The 23092-nt window shown below is 56.0% G+C and overlaps 1 protein-coding gene across 13 annotated transcripts in view; it reads left to right on the top strand.

Moving 5' to 3' along the window:
* Positions 1–23092, top strand: part of TCF4 (transcription factor 4) — a 166562-nt gene that overhangs the window by 48563 nt on the left and 94907 nt on the right. For all 13 annotated transcript variants that reach the window (XM_082302055.1, XM_082302049.1, XM_082302048.1 and 10 more), the window contains one exon: positions 17283–17347. In XM_082302055.1, coding sequence (XP_082158181.1) covers positions 17283–17347 — 65 coding nt within the window. The remainder of the gene's footprint in view (positions 1–17282; positions 17348–23092) is intronic.

Below are 23092 nucleotides of genomic sequence, written 5' to 3'. Positions count from 1 at the left end.
CCTGGAATTCGGTGTGGCATTCTTTGTGCGGAACAGAACCAGAGCTTTGATCAGCCCAGAGCTCTCGGCTCCCGCAGCCTGAGTGTTCTTGGGCTCAGGTTGGGCCGGGAGTTCCCTTGCTGCCCCATCCCGCTGGGAAGCTGGGATATTCGGGATGTGCTTCGTGGGCCCATAAACGTTAGCGATGCGTGGCAGCCCCAGCTGCCTCTCCCCGTTTAACCACCCCGTCCTTCCCACTCGGATTTGTGGGATTGGCTTCCCCCTCCTTGCCTGGCAGAAGGCTTCTTCGCCCGACTTTGATATTTTTTTTCCATGTGGAATGGTTTTGATCCCGCTCTGCAGAGCTGTCATCGCCCCCCGAGCGGCTGCGATTCCAGGGCCGGCCCATGTGGCGCACACCTGGAGAATGTTGGGAAGGACTCGGCTTTGAAGCTCCGCTCGTTCCCTCCTCCCAGGCCACATTTTTCCTCCATCATGTAATGGGATTTGCTGAGGAGACAGAACGAGAGGAACAAGCTGCACTTAAAAAGAGGGAATATCAAATCCAGCTTTGGTGGATCCGGGCAGGAGAGTCCTCAAGGCAGAGCCCTGGACTTGGCCATGGCTCTGTCCGGTTCTAAAAACCCTAAAAATTTGCTATTCCTCGAATTTATTTATTTATAGAATTTGGGTTGGAAGGGATCTTAAAGATCATCAGTTCCACTGCCACGTTTGTGGTAACGCTTTCAGGAGGGACTCATGGAATTGCTCAGGTTGGAAAAAGGCCTTAAGGTCATCAGCCACCAGCTCCACATTAAAGTGCAGAGTGAAAGAACTCCTGGGGCGGAGAGGGAGAGTGCAAGGAGAAGGGGAGGAAAGGAGAGATGTGCTGGGGGAGGTATTTGGAGCAAGATGGTGGTGCAGGAGAGGCCATGGGATTATTCCAGATGAATCACGGAATCCTGAAACGGCCTGGGTTGGCAGGGATTTTCAGGACTCTGCCATTCTGCCCCATGCAGTGAGCAGGGACCCCTTCCACCATCCCAGGGGCTCCTGGAACGCTTGCAGGGGCTGGATCCCCACAGCTGTGGGTGTGGCTCAGGCAGATGGATGCCCCTCTCCTCCCGACTGCGGGAGAGCAGCCAGGCATGGATGGAGACGGGAATGAGGGGCTGTGGGATCCTGGGGAGCTTTGAACACGTCCAAAGGGCTTCTCCCATGGGTGAGGAGCGAAAGGGGGTGATAGGAACCTGCTTCTGTGGCATGGAACAGAGCAGAGTGGGAACCCGGACTCTGCTGGGGCTGGAAATCCCTAAGGAATACCGAGAGCCTCTTCCATGCTCCGCGTGGACTCATGTTCCTGCTTAACGAGAGCGCCGCATCCAAGGGCTGATGGGAACCAGCACATCCCAAGCTCCCCCAGCCTGGAACAGCTTTGGTCGGTCTTTTGGGGCTTTCCTTTTCCTCCCCTTCCTACCCCCCGGAGTTAACGAGGTGCGATCCGTGCAGAAAGGTTGAATCAAAGTCAAAGGGAAGTCCTTTGGCGCTTGGTGGGGATGAGGGAGGCCGCATCCGTAATCCTGCCGTGGTCCTTGTCACCTTATTATTAGAGCTGTGTAAATCTGGCGAGGATTTGTGTTTGCCAAATATACCCTGGCCTACATCGGGGCTTATATTTGGAATCAGGGCCAGTTTTCACGCCTGTGCAGTCGGGAATTTTTGCCAGTTCGAGGCATAACAACAGGAAAGAGGATAATGAAGGACAGAGGAGTCAGGGAAGGCAAGAACTCAGGATGGGAGGAACTAGGCACAAAAGACAAAGGAATATGGAGCACATTCCTCCTTTCCTGCTCCCTCCTTCCTGAATATCCTTTATTTTCCTGTTCATGCTTTGGTGTCACTCTGCTCTCCATGGGATGGCCACAGGCAGATCCCGGTGGGGTCTTCCTAAATTAAGGACTGCAAAGCTGTGACTTCCCAAGGTCAGCAGGAGAATCCACGGTGGAACTGGATTAAATCCCAGTGGGGAGGTGCAGGGAGCCCAGGTGTGGGTGGACAGAGAGCCCAGGCCTGCGTCGCTGTTCCTCAGGGATAATTATCCGTCTCCTCTGGCTGTATGGGATGGGTGGAGCGGGGCATGGCAGGATTGGGGTCCCGTCTGCAGTGGTGATTCACTGCTCGCTGCCTCGGAGAGGCTTGGACGTGGCACGGGAATCGCGCAGGGATACGGGCCGGCAGAACCACAGCATCGTGGCACCTTAGGGATCATCTCATTCCCAGCCCTGCCGTGGGCAGCGGCACCTCCCACTGCCCCGGGCTGCTCCCAGCCCCAGTGTCCAGCCTGGCCTGGGACACTGCCAGGGATCCCGGGGCAGCCACAGCTGCTCTGGGCACCCTGGGCCCCTGGATGCCTGGCAGGGTGCAAGGCCAGGCTGGACACGGACGCTGCTCCAGCTGTGTCAGGAAGCTCCGAGGGAACGGGGATGTCCGGAATGCGGATCAGTGCCGTCCCTGGGCAGCAGGTGAGGCAGCAGGAGCGCAGGGAGCACAGCACGCACCCATGGTTATTTATCCCCTGCGAGCCGTACCTCGTACAAAGGACATCGAATCCCGGTAATTATCCGGGAAGGGGGAGGAGATGGGTGTTTTAGTGCCTTTGATCTGGAGCTGGAATGGGCTCGGCTTTGGGAAATTTCCTTTGAAAGGATCCGGCTCTCACATCTGCTTTTCGTACCGCCATTCCTTTGGAGCCAAGAAAAAGGGGCAGCTTAGCCGTGCAAATGTGTGGGGAAAACAATGCTGGGCAGCACCTCTGGCCGGCTGGGTGGGACAAAACCAACTCACAGCTTTCCCGGGAAAATCGGCTGCTTCGTAACAAGCTTGGAATTTTCATCTCAGTGCCTTCATGCCTTCCTCGAATCCTCTCAGAAATTCCAGTTTCTCTTTATATTATTAATGCAGCAGCTGTTGCCGTTCAGGCGACTTCCAAAGGACTGGGAAATTCGGGGGGAAAAAAGGGGCTTCTTTCAACTTGGGAAGTTTTAGTGTTGCTTTCTGGAGTGTTTGGATGGGGAGCAGGTATCCCCAGATTCCACTGGGATGTGGGATCCTTCCCAAGTCTCCACAGGGGATTTGATCCTTCATCTCTGTGTTCCTGAAATTTCCAAAAGGCTTTCTCCCGGTTCATTTTCCAGACACAAGTCACAGCTCTTCCCTCTGGTTGCCCGGATTTCTGTGGGATTTCTGTGGCTCTTCCCGGGTTTGGTTAGGAGGTGGGAAGGGGCTGGGGTGGCAGGCGACACTTGGGTTGTGCTGGCGCCGTGGCTGGGATTCGTTCCCATTCCAGCCGGGTGAGACAGGCAGCGCTGCGTCAGGGTTATCCATCGTTCCTCCTCCTGGAATTGGGGAAAACACCTTGGGATGCAAGTTAGGTGGGATGTGGTATCCATAGGGAACAGAGCTCCGGGCTCTTCCTTGGCATTGGCCAGCCCGGAGAAGGGGAGGATCCAAGGAAACCTCAGAGCCCCTGGCAGGGCCTAAAGGGGCTCCAGGAGAGCTGCAGAGGGACTGGGGACAAGGCCTGGAGGGACAGGACACAGGGAATGGCTTCCCAGTGCCAGATGGGATATTGGGAAGGAATTGCTGGCTGGGAGGGTGGGGAGGGGCTGGGACAGAATTCCCAGAGCAGCTGTGGCTGCCCCTGGATCCCTGGCAGTGTCCCAGGCCAGGCTGGGATAACCTGGGATAGTGGAAGGTGTCCCTGCCCTGGCAGGGCATGAACGGGATGAGCTTCACCTCCCTCTGAACGGAAGGGAAGGGAAGGGAAGGGAAGGGAAGGGAAGGGAAGGGAAGGGAAGGGAAGGGAAGGGAAGGGAAGGGGAGGGGAGGAGAGGGAAGGGGAGGGGAGGGGAGGGGAGGGGAGGGGAGGGGAGGGAAGGAGAGGGAAGGAGAGGGAAGGAGGGAAGGGAAGGAGAGGAGAGGGAAGGGGAGGAAAGGGGAGGGAAGGAGAGGGAAGGAGAGGGAAGGAGGGAAGGGAAGGAGAGGAGAGGGAAGGGGAGGAAAGGGAAGGGAAGGAGGGAAGGGGAGGGAAGGGAAGGGGAGGGAAGGGGAGGGAAGGAGAGGGAAGGGAAGGAGGGAAGGGAAGGAGGGAAGGGAAGGGGAGGAGAGGGAAGGAGAGGAGAGGGAAGGGAAGGGGAGGAGAGGGAAGGAGCAGGGAGCTGCGTGCAGCTGAGGTCCTGCGGGACGGGCTGGCAGCGGGGTCAGCGGTGGCGGGCCGAGTGGCTGTGTGTGACAGACTGTGAAATGGGGCGTTGCTGCGCGGCTGCGCCGCACCTGGGCCCTTCAGCTGTGATTGATTGGCTTGGTCATGTGGAATGGGCCCATCTGCTCCCGCTCCTCGCCTGTTTGTTCCAGCCGCAGCCCCTTCCCGGCGCTGCCGGGCCATCCGCTCGCTCCGGAGCCGGAGCCGCGCTCGGACCCACCGAAAAGCGGCCGCGGCCGGGGCCAGGGAGCAGCGGCTCCCGCGAGGATTCGGGGCCGCTCCCGGCTGGCAGGAGCCTCGGCTAGCGACTCTTACTGCGGCGAGGAGTTTTCTTGTACCCGAGCCAATGCTTAATTAAAACCGCTGACATCATGGTGTTATAATTAAGCGTGGCATTAATTAAGCTGGAATAACGATTTTTTTTTTTATTAAGAGCTGCTCCGATTGTGGAAGCGGCAACAACAAAAAAAAAAAATCCCAAATAATTTGAGATGAACCCAGGAGAAATCCGTCCCCGTGCTCCCGCTCCCCGGAGTGGGCTGGGAACGGGAGGAGCGTCGGCCACGGAAAGTTTGGGGGGATTCGGCGCGAGCCGTCGGGAAATTTGGGGGATTATTTCCCTTTTCCCTGTTTTTTTCCCTTTTCCCCCAAAACTGCTGATCGGCTCCTGGCATTCTGATGGCTAATTATGCATCGGAGAGCTTCGACAGCTGCATTCATCATCATAAAATGTAATAATTAATGACATTCCAACAAAGAAAAATATGCAAATGAGAACTCATTAGCATTTTCATATTCAGCTTTGATAATGCTTTTGCTGACAAGGTTGTAATTAATGAAAATTCATGTCGCAGTCAGGAGATTGGATCGGTTTCATTCCGCTCACAATTCCCAAATGCTTGCATTATGGAAAATCGGCGGCTCTGCCAACTTTTTCAGGGAAGAAAAAAACACACACACACACTAAAAGCACCAGATGCAAATGAAGGGGAGGGAGCCGTTAACTCCTTCCAGCCCTGGCCCCCTCCCAAAAAAAAAAAGCCGGCAAGAAAAACAACCCCGATTTCCATGCACCGGCAGCAGGAATACAGGAATTTCGGGAAAACTTTTTCCCCCTCTCTCAATTCCCTTTGACTCCGAGCGCTGCCGGCCCCTGCTCTCTCCCAGCCTCATCTCGTTCTCTCCCCGGTTGTTTGTGCGCCCAAGGGTTCCTCGTGCCCGGACAGATCCCTAGGCCCGGAGCGCAGGATCCCATCCCCGCTGCTCCTGCTGCTTCGTCCCGGCATTCCCATCCCTGCCTCTGGCCCTCGGTTTCCGACAGGGCCTCCAGGAATTCCGCCTCTCCGGACTGGGGCAGCGGCCGGAGCCGTGTCCCGGTGTCCGTGCGTGCCGTTCCCCGGGGGAGAGCCCGGAGCGGGGGATGCGTGGGAGCACCGTGGGGAGCTCTCGGTGCCAGCGCGATTCCAGAGGAAAGGCGGATAGCCTGGAATTGCAGTTCCCTGCACTGGCACTGGCTGTGTGTGTCCGTTCACCCCAGCCCGGGATCCAGGGGGGAGTGGGAAGGTGATGCTGCTCCAGGGATGTGTGTGATCCGCAGCGATTCCACGATTCCCGGACAATTCCCTCTCTTCGCTGCCCACCGGCTCTTCCAGCATCCATTCTTCCCAAACAATTGGATTTTTTAGGGCCTTTCGGTAGCTCACACTTTAGAGCTGGATTTATATTTCGATATAAAAGCATTGATGGGTTGGAATGCTCGGGTTTTATTTTTTGGGATAATTTCCTTTGGGATGGGCAGGATGCCCAGGCAGATGGTGTAATGGCACCTGTAAGCAATCGGAATAGATCCGTTCATCCCGACATTTCTGGGAGCTTTCTAATTCCCTTCTCTGCAGAACAACTGGGATTTGGGCTTCTCCCCCCTCCCCAAATCCATGGGTTTGGGCTCAGCGATAAAAATCTGGGATGTAAAAAGTGTTTGAACGGCATCGACGGAAATGTTGGGATAGTTAACAAAACAAACTGGGAATAAAGGAGGAGGGATACACGGAGGGAAAACCACATTTATTTGTTTGGACCCAAAACTGTTTCATTTTTTAAAATTCCAAATTTGGATCAAAAAGGTGATGAGATAAAAAAACCAAATTCCCAATTTTCCAAAGAATATGTTGGAATATATCGTGGCTCCTCCTTGGGCAATGGGGCTTTGGGAAGCTGGGAAGACATTCCCTACACGCTCCGATTCATCGTTGTTTGCTCCCAGTGAGGAATTCAGGGCAGGATAAGGGGAGAAATATTTGGATTTTATTCCCAAAAAACCTGGGAATGCATTACCAAGCTTAAATAAATATCCAAGAATGTTCTGCTGGTTTTCCATGGGAAGGAGGGAAGGAACCGTGGCTTTTCATTCCCTTTCCTTTCCTTTCATTGCTGGGGAACGGGAAGCAATGGGATGTGGAACGGAAGCAGGCCCGAGAGCACTGCGTCAGAAATGAGGGATCGTTTCCAGGGGGAAAAGGGAATTTAAGGGATTCAAGGAATGAATCCAAAATAAGGGAAATAGTGGCAGAATTGCTGCTGGATTTGGTGAGGCCCATTCCCGACTCCATCGCAGCAGACTCTGGGATCGCAGAGCCTCCCTGGGAATTCTCCCTGGCTTTTCCAAAGCCTGGCAAAGGATAAAACACCACCACCATTGTCTCCTTCTCCTTCTCATTCGGGCTTTTGGGATGAGCCAAATTCTCGCTCGCCTTTCTGGGAGAGGCGCTGGGATCCATCTCCGCGTCCTCCACCAGCCCTGGGGCGTTCCCAGAAGGACCAGGGAGGTGGGAATGGGCCGTGCTGCATCCCAGGAGCAGCAGGCAGAGATTCCCATTCCTTCCCAATATCCCAGCCTTCCAAAAGTCCTTCCCAAGTGTGGGGCTGTGGCCAAGCCAGGGACGGCTCCAGGACCCGAACGCTTCCCCAGGGCAGGTTCTCCACGGTGGGGCTCCCATCCCTCCCGTGGATCCAGGGGAATTTTGGGAATTGCCACATGCCAGGCTTGGAGCCGGATTGTTTCCAGCTCCCTTGGATTTTAGATGGGAAACACGGAACTTTTTAATAAGAAGAATTCCAAGGTTTTGAACTTTCTCCTTTTTCAGCATCTCTTGCTTAAAATCATGGATGAGGGCAAATAAAATTCTTTCCTAGTGCTGTTGTTCTCCTAATGGCTCAGAAAACGGGGAATTTGGGAATAACGCCCGGGCAGAATTCCTGAGTTTCTGACGAAATGCAGAGGATCAACCCTGGCCTTCACGGCCCCCTGGATCCAGTTTTTACGCGGACGTTTGCATTGGGAATCAGATCCCGGAGCAGGATTCCATGGTGGAATCTCCACAGTTTTCACTGGATTTCTCTTTTCCCCTCCATTTCTGCCTCATGGATTGCATCCATTGGATAATCAGGGAAGAGTCAGGAAGAAAATCATGGAGCAGTGAGTTTATTCCAGGGGCCTGTACAAAGCAAACATCCATTTCCGAGTGTTTTCCTTCCTTCCGGAGGCTCAGCCATGGAATCTTTTCAGGAGCCATAATCTATTTGGGATGGACCCAGTGAGGCAAAAAATCCTTTGGAACGGAATTTCTGGGAGATTTTGGGGGGGAAACACTGAAATCTCAGCTAAAAAGGCAAGAAACTTCCATTCGCAACATCCCAAGGAAGGTTTTCCAGGAGGTTTTCCCATGGGAGAGCCAAGGGTGACCGGAGGATCCCAGATGTGGCTTCCCAAGAACAGAGGAGTAACAGTGGGATTGTTTTCCTTCGTGTTTTCCTGCAAGGAATAACAATGGACAAATCCCTTATTTCGGGATATTAAATTCCTCCTGCCAAAATTCCAACTGGAAAAATTCCTTAAGGCAGAAGAGGAATTGTTTAATTAAGCTTTTAATAAATATTTAATAATTCCTTAATAAAGCCACTCCTATTCCTAATAATGATTTTTTTAAATCCCAATTTCCTGAAATTCGGAAGGAAATCCCTCTTTTGCCTTGGATTTTCATCCCAGAGCATCAGCTGGCCATGCAGACACTGAGTTTTTCCAAGGATCACCTTGGTTCTCCAGGAAACAATTCCCAGTATTCCCCCGAGCCTTGTGGCACATCCCTGGAAGGGAATCCTGGCACGAGAAATTTGGGGAATTCCCGGCTCCAGGCCCTGAAAATGGTGGGAAATTGCTCCTGAACAGCTTTATGGAAGTCCTTCCATCCTTTTCCATGGAAGAGCTTTTCCACAAGGAATTCTGGTAGCACCAGCTCCTGTTTTCAGCACCAAATCATTGCAGAACCTCATTAGGGACAGCTCATTTGCATATTTTTCCCTTCTAATTGGCCCATTTGTTATCGATGGCAGTCAGGATCCATCTCCATAGGGGTGGGGAATCCGGTATTCCCAGTCCCTGCGGAGCAGGCGTTGGGAAAGCCTCATCAATACCCAGGATTGGATGGATTCGGGCTCCTGGGAATGCCTGGGGCTCCAGCATTGCTTCCATAGGAAGTCATGGATCTGGAAGGTGGAGATCTTTGGGATCAGCAGTGCCATTCTCTTTCCATGTGGGAATTCTCTGGTCAAACCCACGGACACAGAGGTGCTGGGGAGGCTCCATAGGGAAACTCCTCCCCATTCCTGTGGAACTCATCCCGAGGGTTCGGGAGTGGGGACTGGGGGTGACATTCCTGTGGAACTCATCCCGAGGGTTCAGGGATGGGGACTGGGGGTGACATTCCTGTGGAACTCATCCCGAGGGTTCAGGAGTGGGGACTGGGGGTGACATTCCTGTGGAACTCATCCCGAGGGTTCAGGGATGGGGACTGGGGGTGACATTCCTGTGGAACTCATCCCGAGGGTTCAGGGATGGGGACTGGGGGTGACATTCCTGTGGAACTCATCCCGAGGGTTCAGGGATGGGGACTGGGGGTGACATTCCTGTGGAACTCATCCCGAGGGTTCAGGGATGGGGACTGGGGGTGACATTCCTGTAGAACTCATCCCGAGGGTTCAGGAGTGGGGACTGGGGGTGACATTCCTGTGGAACTCATCCCGAGGGTTCAGGGATGGGGACTGGGGGTGACATTCCTGTGGAACTCATCCCGCGCCTTTGGGGCCGTTTCCTTCTTTTTCGTCACCTCGCCGTTTTCCTTGGTCTCCAAGAGTGGAGCCATGGAATGGTTTGGCTTGGAAGTATCCAAAGGATCATCCAGCTCCAACCCCATGCCGTGGGAAGGAACACGTTCCGCTGTCCCATGTTGCTCCAAGATCCCTGTTCTCCGTGTGAGGAATATCCCAGATTTAGCGAATTTCTGGGCATAAAAACGCCTTGAGCCGGAGTCCGGCGCGACTTCAGTCCCTGATTTTGGGGGGCAGAGGGTTCCCGGGAAGGGCAGGAAGGGGCTGTGGCAGACACGGGCAGCGGGGTCTCCCGTCAGGTCCGTAATTGTGATGCATTTGCCGAGCTCGCCGCCGCAGCGCCGGCCCTGCTCCGGTGCCATATGGTCTCCCATGGAACATTTAACTTGTCAGGGATAATGGATTGTCCTGGAAGCAGATTTTCGCTCGGAGCGTTCGGCTCCTTTCTTGCATCGCGCTCGGAGCTGCGGGCTGCGGGATGAAGGATTGGGATGGAGACGGGCGGAGGAGGCGCGCGCTGCTTTCCCCCGCGGGCAGCGACCTAGATGCCGTGGAATTTTCCCGGGCGTTATCCGCGGCGCTGACCCCGGCCGGCTGCGCGTCAGATCCGCTCACATCGGCCGCGATGAGCACGGGAGGGAGAGGAGAGAGCCTCGGCCTTCCCGCTCCCGCGTGCTTCCCGGCGCGGGCTGGAAGAGGCGCTGGATGCGCCTCCGTGGGCTTCAGGGAATCCTGGAATGCTTTGGGGGGGGGAATGGAGCTGAAGGATCATCCACGGCCACCCCCTGCCGTGGCAGGGACACCTCCCGCTGTCCCAGGTTATCCCAGCCTGGCCTGGGACACTACCAGGGATCCAGGGGCAGCCACAGCTGCTCTGGGAATTCCATTCCAGCCCCTCCTCACCCTCCCAGCCAGGAATTCCTTCGCCATATCCCATCCTGATCTCCCTTTTGCCGATTTGAAGCCATTCCCTGTGTCCTGTCCCTCCAGGCCTTGTCCCCAGTCCCTCTGCAGCTCTCCTGGAGCCCCTTTAGGCCCTGCCAGGGGCTCTGAGCTCTCCCTGGATCCTCCCCTTCTCCAGGTGAACATTCCCAGCTCTCCCAGCCCGGCTGCAGCCCTGGGAGCATCTCCCTGGCTTCTTGTGGACAGGGCTTGGAGCAGCCTGGGACAGCAGGAGGTGTTCCTGCCTTAAGGTTCCTGCCCTGCCTTAAGGTTCCTTCCAACCCATACGATTCCAGGATTCCATGGATTTTGCTCCTCGGCATAACATTCCTTCCAGGTGTGATGTATTCACCGAGGAATTGGAATGTTTTGTCCTTGTTCCAGAGGTGTTGGAGAGCGTGTGTGGAGTTGGCGTGGGTTCTCAGGCCACAAAGATCCTGGAATATTCGGGAAGTGTCATTTCTCCTGCAGGTGTGCATGCCCTCTGCTGGAACTGCTGATGGGGGATAATAGGGAATTCTGGAGTATTTGGCATTAGCCGCAGAATTCCCGCTGTTTTCCCATCCTCTGGGAACCTTGAAGTTTGTTGTGTCCCCTCAAAAGATCCAAAGGGTCTGAAGTGGGTTTTGTTGAACCCAAAATGAGAACAAAAATCCATGTTTTGAGCTGGGATTTAATGGGATGAGGAATATGTGGGATAAATGGATCTTGGGCAGGAATTACTAACGGAGCCTTTAATCTCCGTGGAAGGGTCGGCTGTGGTTTTCTAGGAATACCTAATGGATGACACTGGTGCTGCCATCCCTGGTGCCACGGAATCCTGGAATCTGGGAATGCTTTGGCTGGAAGGGACCTTAAGGAGCACCTCATTCCCACCTCCTGCCGTGGGCATGGAATCTTCCATGGGAAAGGTCCCTGCTCCTTCTGTCCCATCCCAGATTCCTCAGAGTGTCGGTCCCTTTGGGAACGGACGTTCCAGGATGTTGTGTCCAGGTGTCCGTTGATCCCAAATCTGCTCCCATAGGCTCTGGATCTCCTTATCCGTGTCCGGCGTGGCTTTGTGTCCTCCCCTTTGGATCCCATGGCTTCGGATCCTTGTCCGCCTCGGTTGGAAGCGATGCTGGTGGAATCCCAGCTTTCCAGCTCCACGATGAAGATGGGAACAGACCAGGAGGGATCACCCCATGGGCTGGTTCCGTTCCAAATCCCGCTCGGAGGCTTGCTTGGGATGGAGCGATATCCACCCAATCCCTGGATATTCCCGCGGGCCGGAGCGCGATTACAGCGCGCTCTTATCGGAGATTTTGTGGGAATCTTGTTCCTTTTTGTGACTTTAATCCTCCCCTATTCACCAGCGCCTCGGATTTCCCTTTGATTCCGTTTTCCAGTGGCCCTTTTCCCTCCCCAGCCCCTTTCCCCATTGTTTTCCAAGAACGGGGTGAAGCACAATCCCTTGTTTCATTGGAGGTTTTGCTCCTCTCCCAACAATATTCCAGGTGTTCAGGCTGTTCGCTCGTTATCTCCCGGAGCCTGAAATTCCAAAGGACCCGAAAGATGCTCATGGAATCGCTGCAAACGAGGGGTCGTCTCCCAAACTTCTTCCCATCACTGCATCTCCGCGTGGCCTCGGGCCCTGGGAGCATCCCACGGCTCCAAGGAATTTCCCGGCTTCCTCCCCTCGTTAAATATCCATATTCTTCCCTCAGCCTGGGAAGAAACGGGCGTTTTGTTTCCATAAATCCCTAATTTAATTAGGGAAGTTTATTATTCCGCTCGCAATTAGCGCGTGGATTCGATATCCAGCTTATTAATCCCTGGAATGTTACGGATTGTGCCGCTGCCTATGGAGCGGTGACACACGGGCCAGCTTCCCGGAATCTTTCCCTTTGGATGCCCCGGTTGAGGGGCCGAGTTCTCGGGGGGTGAGGGTGGTGTGGGCAGCACCCGTGGGTGCCGTCCCTTCCCCAGCTCCACAGGCAGCGCTCCTGGTGCCCCGCGGAGCCTGGCAGGGATACCTGCATGCAGCGTGCATCGGGAAGAGCTCCGGCACCTTTGGGAATTCGCCTTTCCTGCCGAGGGCCCGCTTCCGGCCCGCGTTGCCCTGCTTCCCGTGGGCCGAGCTCCGGAGCTTTGTTTTCCGAGGGGCTCCCGGCCTTCGTTCCCTTGGCGTTTGGTGGCACCGCGGGGAGCTGGTCCCTGCCTTGCCATGCCGTCGGAACGTCCCTTCCATTCCCATCCCTGTTTCCTGCCTCGACCCTGGCCGCAAGGTCTCGAGCCCGGTTTCCCTTCAGGTTGCCGGGATGTTTTCCCGAGCTTTGTGCCTGGTTTGTGGATGCGACGGCTCCAAGCCGGCGGCGTGTCCGACTGCCTGGCCCGAAAGGGCCCGGATCCCTCCTGGGTTTGTTGTCGGGCCTTGCCGTGGAGCACAAAGCAGCACCAGCTCATTACCACGAGCCCTCGGTTCCCAGGGATGAGCTCCTTTGTGATGGAAAACGCGAAGAAAAACTGGGATTTTGGGGCCACGTCGGCACGGGCAGCGTTTGGGTGGCCGGCGCGGCTCAGGCCCGGCTTGGCTGAGCCCGGCTTAGCTGTAGCAGGAACACCTGGGCTCCGTGGGGCCGCTGCCCAGGGCTGCTTGTCCCCGTGCCAGCTCGGTGCCCGCGGGAGCCGCCCGGGAGCCGCCGGAGTGCTCGGAAGGCGAGCGGAGCACAAAGGGGATGAGCTCCCCGCCAGCTGCTCCTGGTGCCAGGGATCTGCTCCCGCAGTCGGGAGGCAGAAAATTCCCCCTCCTGCTTATTTCCCTTGTTTCCCCTGGTTTTTTTGTTCCCTCTTTTTCCCCCCCTTTGCCCTCTCCTTTTTTTTTTTTCCTTTCTCTTCTGAAGAACAGAATATTCCAAAGTTCTGCAAAAAATACAGGAGCGCTCTGCTGCCTGCTCCGATGGGAAGGTGGACAGGAGATTTTTCATTCCATCTTTCCCAGGAAAACCTTGGAATGTTGTCCGTGGAGAAAGCAGGGACACACATAAATAAATATTTGGTATTTTAAAATAGATTTATTTTCCCCCCCACTGAGGTGCTCATATTTGGGAGAAAATCCTCATTTATTTCCATGAGTTTTTCCTTGGATAATTGATAATTCCCTATGAATTTTAGCTGGATCTCTCAGCTGAAATGAGACATTTTGGGAGCTCCAAGGGGAAAAAAAGCCCTGGTTTTTAATGGATAATCCAGGGAGCTGATCCCGGTGCCGGCAGATTGGGCTTCGGAGCCCTTCCATCTTCCCTTTCCCCTGCAACCCAACTGGAAGAAAATTTGGGATGCAGAGGTCGGGATTGCGGCCGAGTGAAAGGGTTCCTGCTGCTCCAGCGGGGATCGCCGGTGTGTGCATTAATTGGGATTTGGGAAGTTCAGCCTCTTCCCTTGCTCGATCCCAAATGTTCTCCAGCTTTGTGCTCCTCGTTCCCGGCTTGGTTTGGGAATTCTCCTTTAATTTGTCCTTAAATTTGTCATTTCTTTTGTCCTTAACGGGGAGCGTGTCGGGCTCCTTCCCGTCGGACAATCCTTAATTGCCACAAAAACCTGGAATTAAATCATGGATTGAAGCAAAAGGACGGCTGGAAATTGGGAGCTATTAAAATCCCAATTCCTGATCATTTCTGCTGTCCCCAGCCAAGTTTCCCTCGGTCTGAGCAAGCCCCAGACCCAAAGATCGGGCGTGCAGAACTGGAATTCAAATACTCCCATTGGGTTCGTCCCTTAAAAAAACGTTTAAATACGGAATCCAAGGAAATACCGAATTAAAAGAATTGACGGGAATCATTTCCCTTCCTTTCCTCTGCCTCATCCGTCTCCTTCTGCCTCCCAAAAACCGCCAAGGTGCCCTTTCCCCGGGGCAGGGAACGAGCAGGGGAACGGGATCCCTCGCATTTATCCTTTGGAAGTTGCTGAAATGTCCTAATTAATTTTCCCAACTCCTCCATGGCTTCCTCCTGCACGGATTCCTGGCCGTTAAATAAAGCATGGAGGGAATATTTGGGGAGGGAGGGGGATTTTTTTCCTGCAGGTGTTCGGAGAGCAGGGAGCTGAAATGCCAGGAAAACGGGAGCTGCGCGGAGTTGCTCCTTTGTCTCTCCCGTGATTGGCATTGTGGCCGTTCACTGCAGATCCCGGTATTTCCCCACACGCTCTTCCCGCTTCCCAAGCTCTCCCTGCCTTCCCCAAAGCCCAGCCGCAGCCTCCAAAGTCATTCCCTGTGCCGGGCAGCTCCGGCCACGGAGCTTTGTTCCCAAAGCCACGGCAAGGGCCGGCGAGGAGCGGCACGTTGGAAACGATCCCTGCCAAGGCTGTCCCTCTTCTTCCCCTCTATTCTCCCCCCTCCTCTTTCCCGGCCTCCCCCAGCGCAATATTCCAGCGGGGACTTTTCCCTCGGAAAAGGCGGCCGCGGCCGCTCCGCGCGGGAAGGGAGCGGAGCGCGGAATGCTCCCCTCCTGCCTCTTCGGAGGAGTTTTAGCCATGGGGCTTGGCACTGCCACCGTTGTCTTTGTGCCAAAAAATATCCGCAGCGGCTGCCGCATTCCCGACCGCTCCGGAGGCTTGGCTCGAAAATTCCGCAGTGGATGCGGCGGGAAGCGGCGGCGCCGGAGCCGCGCTCTCTCCTTGGGGTTTTTTTTTTTCTCTTTTGAAACCTTCCAGAGAAAAATCTCGAGGAGGGAGAACCTTGAGCTTTGCCTAGCCCTGGGAAATGGCCGGGAATGGCGTTGTTAAGCCGCCGAATCCACGGGAAATGCGGGAAGTCGGGAGAAGCCTTTCTTTGGCAGCACAAATAGGTGCTTAAAGAGCCGCTCCTCGCGGCTGCTCCCACCGATCGCGTCGGGGGCTGGGGATGTGCCCGAGGATGGGAGGCAGGGAAGCGGCATCGGGAACGGAGTTCCTTCGAAATGGGTAATTTAGGGAATGTAGGGAGAAGGTGTTCCCCCCCTCCTGAGGTGTGGAGAAGGACGGGGGATGATTTTATCCTTCTGGTGACGGTGACAATCTCTGCGGGGCCGGGGTTTAACCATTCCTTAAGTTTCCCCCAAATTCACGGGGTTCGTCCCTGACGGATTTCTGGGGCGCAGAAATCCGAGGAAAAACTCCCTCGAGAGCTCAGGAGCCACGGGCTCGGTGGGAAAAGTGGATGCTGGAGATGCAATCTTTTCCAAGGAGCATAATCCTAAAAAAAAAAAAGTCAATCTCCCGCTGGCTGCGGAGCCGCTTTGGTACCTCACAGACTTCGACAGAGTCCTGGCCGAGTGCCCATTGATGTCATGGAAACACTCAAATTACTGGGAATGATTCATGTCTCCGCTGTTCCCGATTCCTCCCCCACACAAATAGGAGTGGATCTGATCCCTGACAACTTGTAATTTGCAGGGGGTTTATTTTTGTATCGGGATAAATATTTTTTCACAACTGAAATTAAGCCGAGCCTGAGCCGATGGCAAAGGAGCTTCCGGAGCGCGGGCGGGAGCGCGGGGCTGCTCGGAGCGCCCCGGCTGCCGGCTCCGACCCGCTTCCCTCGTCCCTGCTTTTCCTGGGGGAGCCGCTTCCCCCCAGCTTCCCCCCAGCTTCCCCCCAGCTTCCCTCCTCCTCCTTCCCGGCCCTCTCGGGGTGCTGGGAGGTGGCACATGCCCTTCCAGGCGTGTTCGCTTGCCCGTCGATTCCCAGCTGAAATTGCCTCGTGGTGTCAGTCTGGAATTGTTTCCAGTGTTCCCAGGCTGAGGGCGATCCATGGGTTTGGGATCACCGGATCCAAGCGCTTCCCAAAGTTCCTGCCGTGCCCCGTGAATTGCAAATCTATCTTGGAGGTTCATGTGCGAAACAATGGGGAGACAAAAGCTCCGGGGGCTCCAGTTGGGATGAGGAGAAGGAATTTTCGATTCCCAAGCACTGGGAACAAACCAACTGTGCCGCTCCAACCTGGGAGATGGATGTTCCAATTGTGGAATGTGGGATGTGGGCACTTTTGGGGAACGATTAACAGAACTGCGGCCTCCTTTGTCTGACGAGCCGCCTCGCTGTGGCTCCTGCCTGGCACTGGGATGGGACTGGGAATACCGAGCTGGGTGTGGAGCAGCCCTGGCATCGCCGGGGAGCTCGGGCAGCAGCTGCTCCCTCTTGCCGGTGCTGCCGAGCGCCTTTTGTGCCGCGGCCTGTCGGAAAGCCGGGAATTTTCGGAGGGATTTCTGCCGTGCCTCCCCCTCTCTTACCGAGCTTCTCCTCTCCAGAAGGGTGGTCTTTCCCTGGCAATATGTTTGGGATCAGCCCTCTTGACTGCTCTTTGTCTGGGAGCACGTGGGGCGGTGCTGCTCAGCCATGACTTAATGCTCGGCACAAACCTCCTCTTCCCTCCTTCGCTTCACCCATTCAGTCCCAAAAATCCCCTTTTCTTCCCTCTGCAACGACAGCACGGCCGCTGCCAGCGGCCAGGCTCTGCCATGGGAGCCTCACGAGCTTCCTGGGAAAGCTGAGAGGGACCAAACCAGGCCTGAGATCCCCGGTCAGCTCCCGGCCTCGGTGGCAAATTCCCCGTTCCCAATCTGGCTCTCCTTCCCAGGTGTCAGTTGCTGAGCTCTTCCCGGGAGAGAGCAGGGAAGCACATTCCCAGCAGCTCCTGGGTGAGGCTGGAAGCTGGGACATGAAGGGTGCAGCTCCCACCTTCACCCAGCCCCCGGAATTCCATGGAATGCCACTTCCAGGAAGCACAGCCAGGATGAGGGCGTTATTTCCAGGGAAATCGCTAACCCCTTTCTGTGCCTCCCTGCATCCCAGGGTCAGCCGGGCCCGGTTTATCCATGGAGCCGGCCTTGGGAACGAGGGATGACCAGCAGATAAAAAGCTTGGAAAAGCTCCGTATCCGTGATCCATGCATTTATCTGCCCTTTTCCTTCATTCCCAGGTAAAACAGAACGAGGCTCGTACTCCTCATATGGCCGAGATTCCAACTTGCAGGGCTGCCACCAGGTAAGTGCCAATCCCGCGGAAACGGCCTCTTCCCGAGCTTTTCCTGCCGGGATACAGCTCCTAGGGCTGACCTCAGCGCCGCTGGGAGCTGCTGCCCTTTGCGTCCGGCGCAGCATTCCCGCAATCCCGACTGCCGTGGGAAGAGTGAGCCCTGAGCGCGGGATGGCGGCGCCCGAGACCCGGCTTTTCCCGGGATGTGCGGGATGGGCTCGGGGTTGCAGCGAGGGGTGGAAATGGCTGTGGAAATGTGATTTGTTGTCCCTTTTTGTTTGGGAATTGTTGTTGGCGGGAAGTCAAGGCCAGCAGGCTAACGGCGAAGCCTTCCCGAGGGAAGCGCGCCGGAGCTCGGAGAAGGGGAGGACTTGAATGAAAGAATAAAATGCCAGCGGAATACAAAGGTGGAGCGCTTGTGCCTCTGCCTCCCCGCACTCGGAATTTGCATCTTGGGAAGTCTCCGGAGAAATCCCGAGCCTAAAAACGCCATCCGTGGCCAAATTCCGTGCTTTGTTCGCAGACAATTGAGTTTTTAGAGAGACACTTTCCTCGCTCGTTCCAGGAGCGGCGTTAATCACGGCCCTTCGTTCCTACTGCTCCTCCCTTCCCGTGCCCGTGCTTCGGAAAACTATCCCGGCAATGGGATCGCTTCCTAACATTCCCAGCTCTCCAGGCGTCGCACGTGCCAGGAATGATCCCAAGGCAGAGGCGGGACACAGAGCATTTCCCTGTGGGAAAGGGAAGCGCTCCGTCCCGGCTGTTTTTCGGGAATGTGGGGATGGAGGCCATGCCGGTGCGGTGCGGGGATTTGGAACGTTCCGTGGGGAACGAAGTGGGAATGGGAGGAATTTGGGAGGTCCTGGTGGAAGCAGGAGTGCGGCCCTTCCCACCGGCATGGCACGGAGTCGGAATCGCCGGAATCGTTCCCAGAAGGGGTGGATGTGGCCCCTGGGGACGCGGGCAGCGGGGCTGGGGTGGGCTCAGAGGGCTCTTCCAAGAGGAGCCATGCCGGATTCCAGCGGTGCTGGATCCTGAGGTGTGCTCGCACGCCCTGTGGAAAAGCCGGAAGGAAGGATGGGAGCTGCTCCCTGCCAAGGGGAGGCCATTTCCAGGTCATCTTCTTCCCAGCCTTGGAATTCTGGAAGAGTCATGGAATCACTTGGAAGGGGCAGGGCCACTTCCCTTTATCCCAGGTTACTCCAAGCCTGGCCTGGAACATTCCAGGGACGGAGGAAACGCTGGGAGCAGCACCAGGACAAAAACCCATTTCTTTGGGAGTTATCCCGTTCCCTGCCCGTTATCCCAGGAACCCTTCCCACACTCCGGAAGGCGCGAGTGCCGCTCCATCCCTTCCCTTCCCTTCCCTCCCAACAGCTGCTGATGGATGGCGGGATCCAGGCAGCAATTCCCGGGAGTCTCCCGCTCATAATCGAGCCACATCTGCCATGGCGGCGCTGCAGGAAAACAGGCCTTTCTTGGAATTCTACCTGGCCGGGAAAATTCCAGCGGCTCCTCCCGCAGCGCTGCCGTTCCCAAGGATTGGGGACGCGGGATTCATTCCGTTCTCGGGTTAGGAATTCCCTGGGAACTTTCCTTTCGTCCGGTAACTCGGCAAAATTCCTGTAAGGATCGTCATTCCTGCTGCCTTCTCGTGCAAAAGGGACCCAAAGGCGTGGAATAATGGGATTTAGGTGCCTTCGGAGTCCGTCCCAAAGCGGGGTCAGATGGGCCTTTGGAGCAGCTTGGGATAGGGGAAGGGATATGGGATGAGATGATCATTAACATCCTTTCCCACCCGCGCCGTTCCCTGACGGATTTGTCCGTACAGGAATTGTGGGACGGTGTTGTTAGGATTTAAACACTTCTTAAACCTCAGGGACGGGGCAGCCACAGCTTCCGCAGCCATCCTGTGCCCGCCAGGAATTCCTTCCCAGTATTCCCAGTGCTGGAGCTGCCCTTGGCCGTCGCTCCGGCCTGGCATCACCGCGGAGCTCCAGGAGGTTTTCCTTGGAAGGAGCCGCTCCAGCCGTGCTCCGATGGTTCCATGGTTTATCCCGGTGCTTCCTGGCTCCAAAAACAAAGGAGCAGTTCCTTTGGACAAGGAGAGATTGCAGGGAATGGATGAGGATGTGAATCCCCCGAATAATAAAAACCGGGACTAAGTTCTGGGCTGAGCCCGCCTAAAACAAGAACCCTTCTGGTGGCACACGTGACAGGGAGGGATGGAGAGGTGGGAGCATCCCAAAGGATTTGGGGTGGAAGGGATTTAAGGATCATCCAGTTCCACCCCGTGCCATGGCAGGGACACCTTCCCCGCTGTCCCCGGTTATCCCAGCCCAGCCTGGGACACTGCCAGGGATCCAGGGGCAGCCCCAGCTGCTCTGGGAATTCTGTCCCAGCCCCTCCCCACCCTCCCAGCCAGCAATTCCTTCCCCATATCCCCTCTGGCACTGGGAAGCCATTCCTTGTGTCCCATCCCTCCATGCAGTCCCTGTGCAGCTCTCCTGGAGCCCCTTCAGGCCCTGCCAGGGGCTCTGAGCTCCCCCTGGGATCCTTCCTTTTCCTTCCCATCAGGAAGGAATTCCCGGCTGGGAGTGGTGGGCAGAGCTCTGAGGATCCCTGGGAGCGTTTCAGGCCGGGCTGGAACACGCCCCAGGAGCGGGGCCGTCGGTGGTGCCCTGAGCAGTGCCCCGCTGGCTCCCGCTCCGGCAGCCTTGGAAAGCCTGGGGAAGTGCGAATTGTCCCCGAGCGCCGCCCGTTCCCTTCCCGGCGTGCGCGTCCACCTCAAATCAATCACTCGTGGGAGTTGATTCCGCGCTGACCAGTCTTGGACGCGCTTCCCGAAATGATTGATTCCCAGCCCAGCTTTGGAAAACTTGTGAGAAGCTCCATGTGGAGCCGGAGCGGGCGCCCGCTCTGCTGTCCTGGCAGCGCTGGGAATTGGGCAGCGGCTCTTCCCCGCATCCCGGAGCGCATATGGAGCCCTCTGCTCCCTGCCACGCTGTAGGGGCGTGTGGCACCTGCTGGCATCCCGGAGATCCGATGGCACGGACGCCTCGGGAGCGGCGCTTGGGACAGGGCTGGAGGGACAGCAGCGGGCTGGGAGAGGGGATTTGGGTGGGATGTTCCCGGAATTCCTGGCTCTGAGGGTGCGCAGGCACCGCTTTTCCAGGGCGGCCGTGGATACCCCGGGATAGGGGAGGGAGTCCTTGCCTGTGGGAGGGGATGATCCTTAAGGGCCCTCCAAGCCCAGCATTCCATGATTCCCTGATTTCCAGCCATGTTGCTGCTGCTGGGATCGGGCCTCCTCCCAGGAGCATCCCATATTTTCTCTGTGGCAGCTGGAAAAGCTCAGCTTGCCCTCTTCCCATATCCATGGATTTGAACTCGTTTGTTGTCCCATCTCAGGCTCCAGGTGATCCCAGCTTTGTGGTTTTCCCCGGAATTACCGCGGCTTTCGCTTTATCCGCTGCCTCGGGATTCAGCGCTTCCCCTGTGGAGCCGTGCGGGAAGAGCTTGGGAAGAGCAGCCCAGGGAACTCCAAAGGGAGGCACAAAAAGGCAATTCCCGTTGGGAATACCGCCAGTGGCCTTCGTTGGGATGGAACATTCCCTCAAAACTGAACGGGACTTGGGAACGGCAGCCACAGGTCGGCTCTTGCAGCTGCTCAAGCTGGAGTTTTCCAGAGGCCTTTGGGAAAGGCTCTTTGTCTTCCCAGATGAGGAACAGGAAAAGGACGAACAGAAATCCTTGGAGCATTTTGGCCTGGAAGTGCCTTTGGTCTCTCCGAAGTCCTAATGGCGGAATTCCCGGAAAACGCCATCACCTCCGCCGAGCTTTCCCTGTGTTTGCCCATTCCACCAACTCCATCCCTAAAATCAGGAATTGCGCCAGGAAGTCCCTTTTTAGGATGGAGCCGTGGCAGGATATTCCAGCCCGGAGCCAGCTGGAGCTGGGATTTTTGTTGTGAGGTTCTTGGAGCCGAAGTTTTCCGCCGGAAAACTCGGAACTCCTTCAGGGAGCAGGGCTCTTTTTCTGGGATTTGTGGGAATAATTTGCCAGGGAAGCAAGTCCTGGGTGGAACATCCTTAGCTCACCTTGAAGTGCCAAATCCAACAGGGTTCTGGTGGATTTTTCCAGGAGAAATATTCCCAAAATATTCCTTTCTGCCTGTCCTTAGTCCTCCCTCTGTCCCATCCTGGTACCGGCTTGGAAAAGGCTGAAAAATTGGGAATATGGGAATTTCCAGATGTTCAGAACCTCAGCCTGGCCTGAGAATATCCCTGTGGAGAACAGGGATACCAGGATATCCCATAATTCCTCATCCTGACAAAAATTGGGATGAGGTTTTTTCTCCATCCATTCCGATCCATGTTTTCCCCCGTCATTCCATGGCTTCTCCGGGATTTGGGAGTGCATTCATTCATGCAGGAGGTGAACAATGATGGCATATTCCTTGGTTTTCCATGGGAAAGACTGGAATGCAAGGGTCGAGGGCTGAGCTCCGGAGGCAGGGAATAAATCCCCGAATGGTTTGTCCTGGAACGGAGCAAACAGAACAAAGGGCGTCAAGTTGGTCTCTTTTCCTCCATGGAGCCCTTCCCAAAAATGCCAATTCCAGGGGAAAATTCGATCTCAGGGAGAAAATTCCATTTTCCCTCCGCAGCTCCCGATTTTCCGCAGTGATTTTAGCAGCTGGGGCTGGATGGGAAGGGAAACCACGTGGAAAATAGGGAAGGGTTGGAATTTCCACGGGGGATCGGGGACAATACTGGGTGGAAATGCCACGGGAGATTTTGAGAGAGAGCTGCCACATTCCCAAAAATCCCAAGGATTGGTAGGAATCCCCATATTGGGAAGAGCTGGAGATTCGGGATGAGAATTGAAAAGCAGAGGATTGGAATCCCAGAAGGAAATATCCAAGGAATGGTTCAGCCCTGGATCTGCTGTGATTTCAGTGGGAAAGTTCAGGAATTGAGGAGCAGTTGGGATGAGGAGGGGAAATCCCGGATCCGGAAGGAGAGAAGGGGACGTGGGAAAAGGGCTGGGAAATAAAATTCCCTCTCGTTCGTTCGGGGCTTTATTCCACCCGGAATGAAGATGATGGTGATGATCAGAACGGGGGCTTAGCTGCCATTCCGCCCAATTCCCGTTGCCTTGGTCGGGAATTTGCTCGGGAAAAGCGGGAGAGCCACGCAGGCTGGGAGCAGCTTGGCACTGGGAGCCGCTCTGCTCATTCAGGTGGGCACCTGGCCGGGCACGGAGCGCACGCATCCCGGCCTGCCGGTTTTCCTGGGAAAAGCCCTCATTAGGGGCGCCGGGAGAGCGGGAGCAGCCGGCTCGGTGGGAACGGCGGGATGGCCGCATCCCAACCCGCATTCCCGGCCGGAGCAGGGGGAACAAAGCAGGGCAGGGAAAGCCGGAGCGTCCGACCGGGAATAATCCCGGGAAGGAGCTTTGATCCCGCAGAATGGCAGGAATTTTAATTGAGCGGCGGCTTGGGAAAGAGCGGGATGTGGCGGCTAAAGGGCGGCAGCAGCTCCCAGGATGCGACAAACAAACGCGGGATAATCCGTGGGGAATGCCCTTCCAAAGGGAATGCTTGCCAACAGGTCTGTGTGGGACGGGAGACGGGGAAAGGCCGGGAGCTCCTGCTCCCTCCGGAGCGCGGCTTCTCCGGGAGAAGGGAATCCCAGGGACGCTCCGAGCCCAAAGCCCTGGCAAGCCTTCGGGAAAGCGGCTTCATCCCTT

Source organism: Coloeus monedula (assembly GCF_965178545.1).
Source record: "Coloeus monedula genome assembly, chromosome: Z".
In the NCBI taxonomy this organism is placed as follows: domain Eukaryota; kingdom Metazoa; phylum Chordata; class Aves; order Passeriformes; family Corvidae; genus Coloeus; species Coloeus monedula.
Note: the sequence above shows the minus strand (reverse complement) of the source record. Positions and strands in the feature narration are given on the sequence as shown.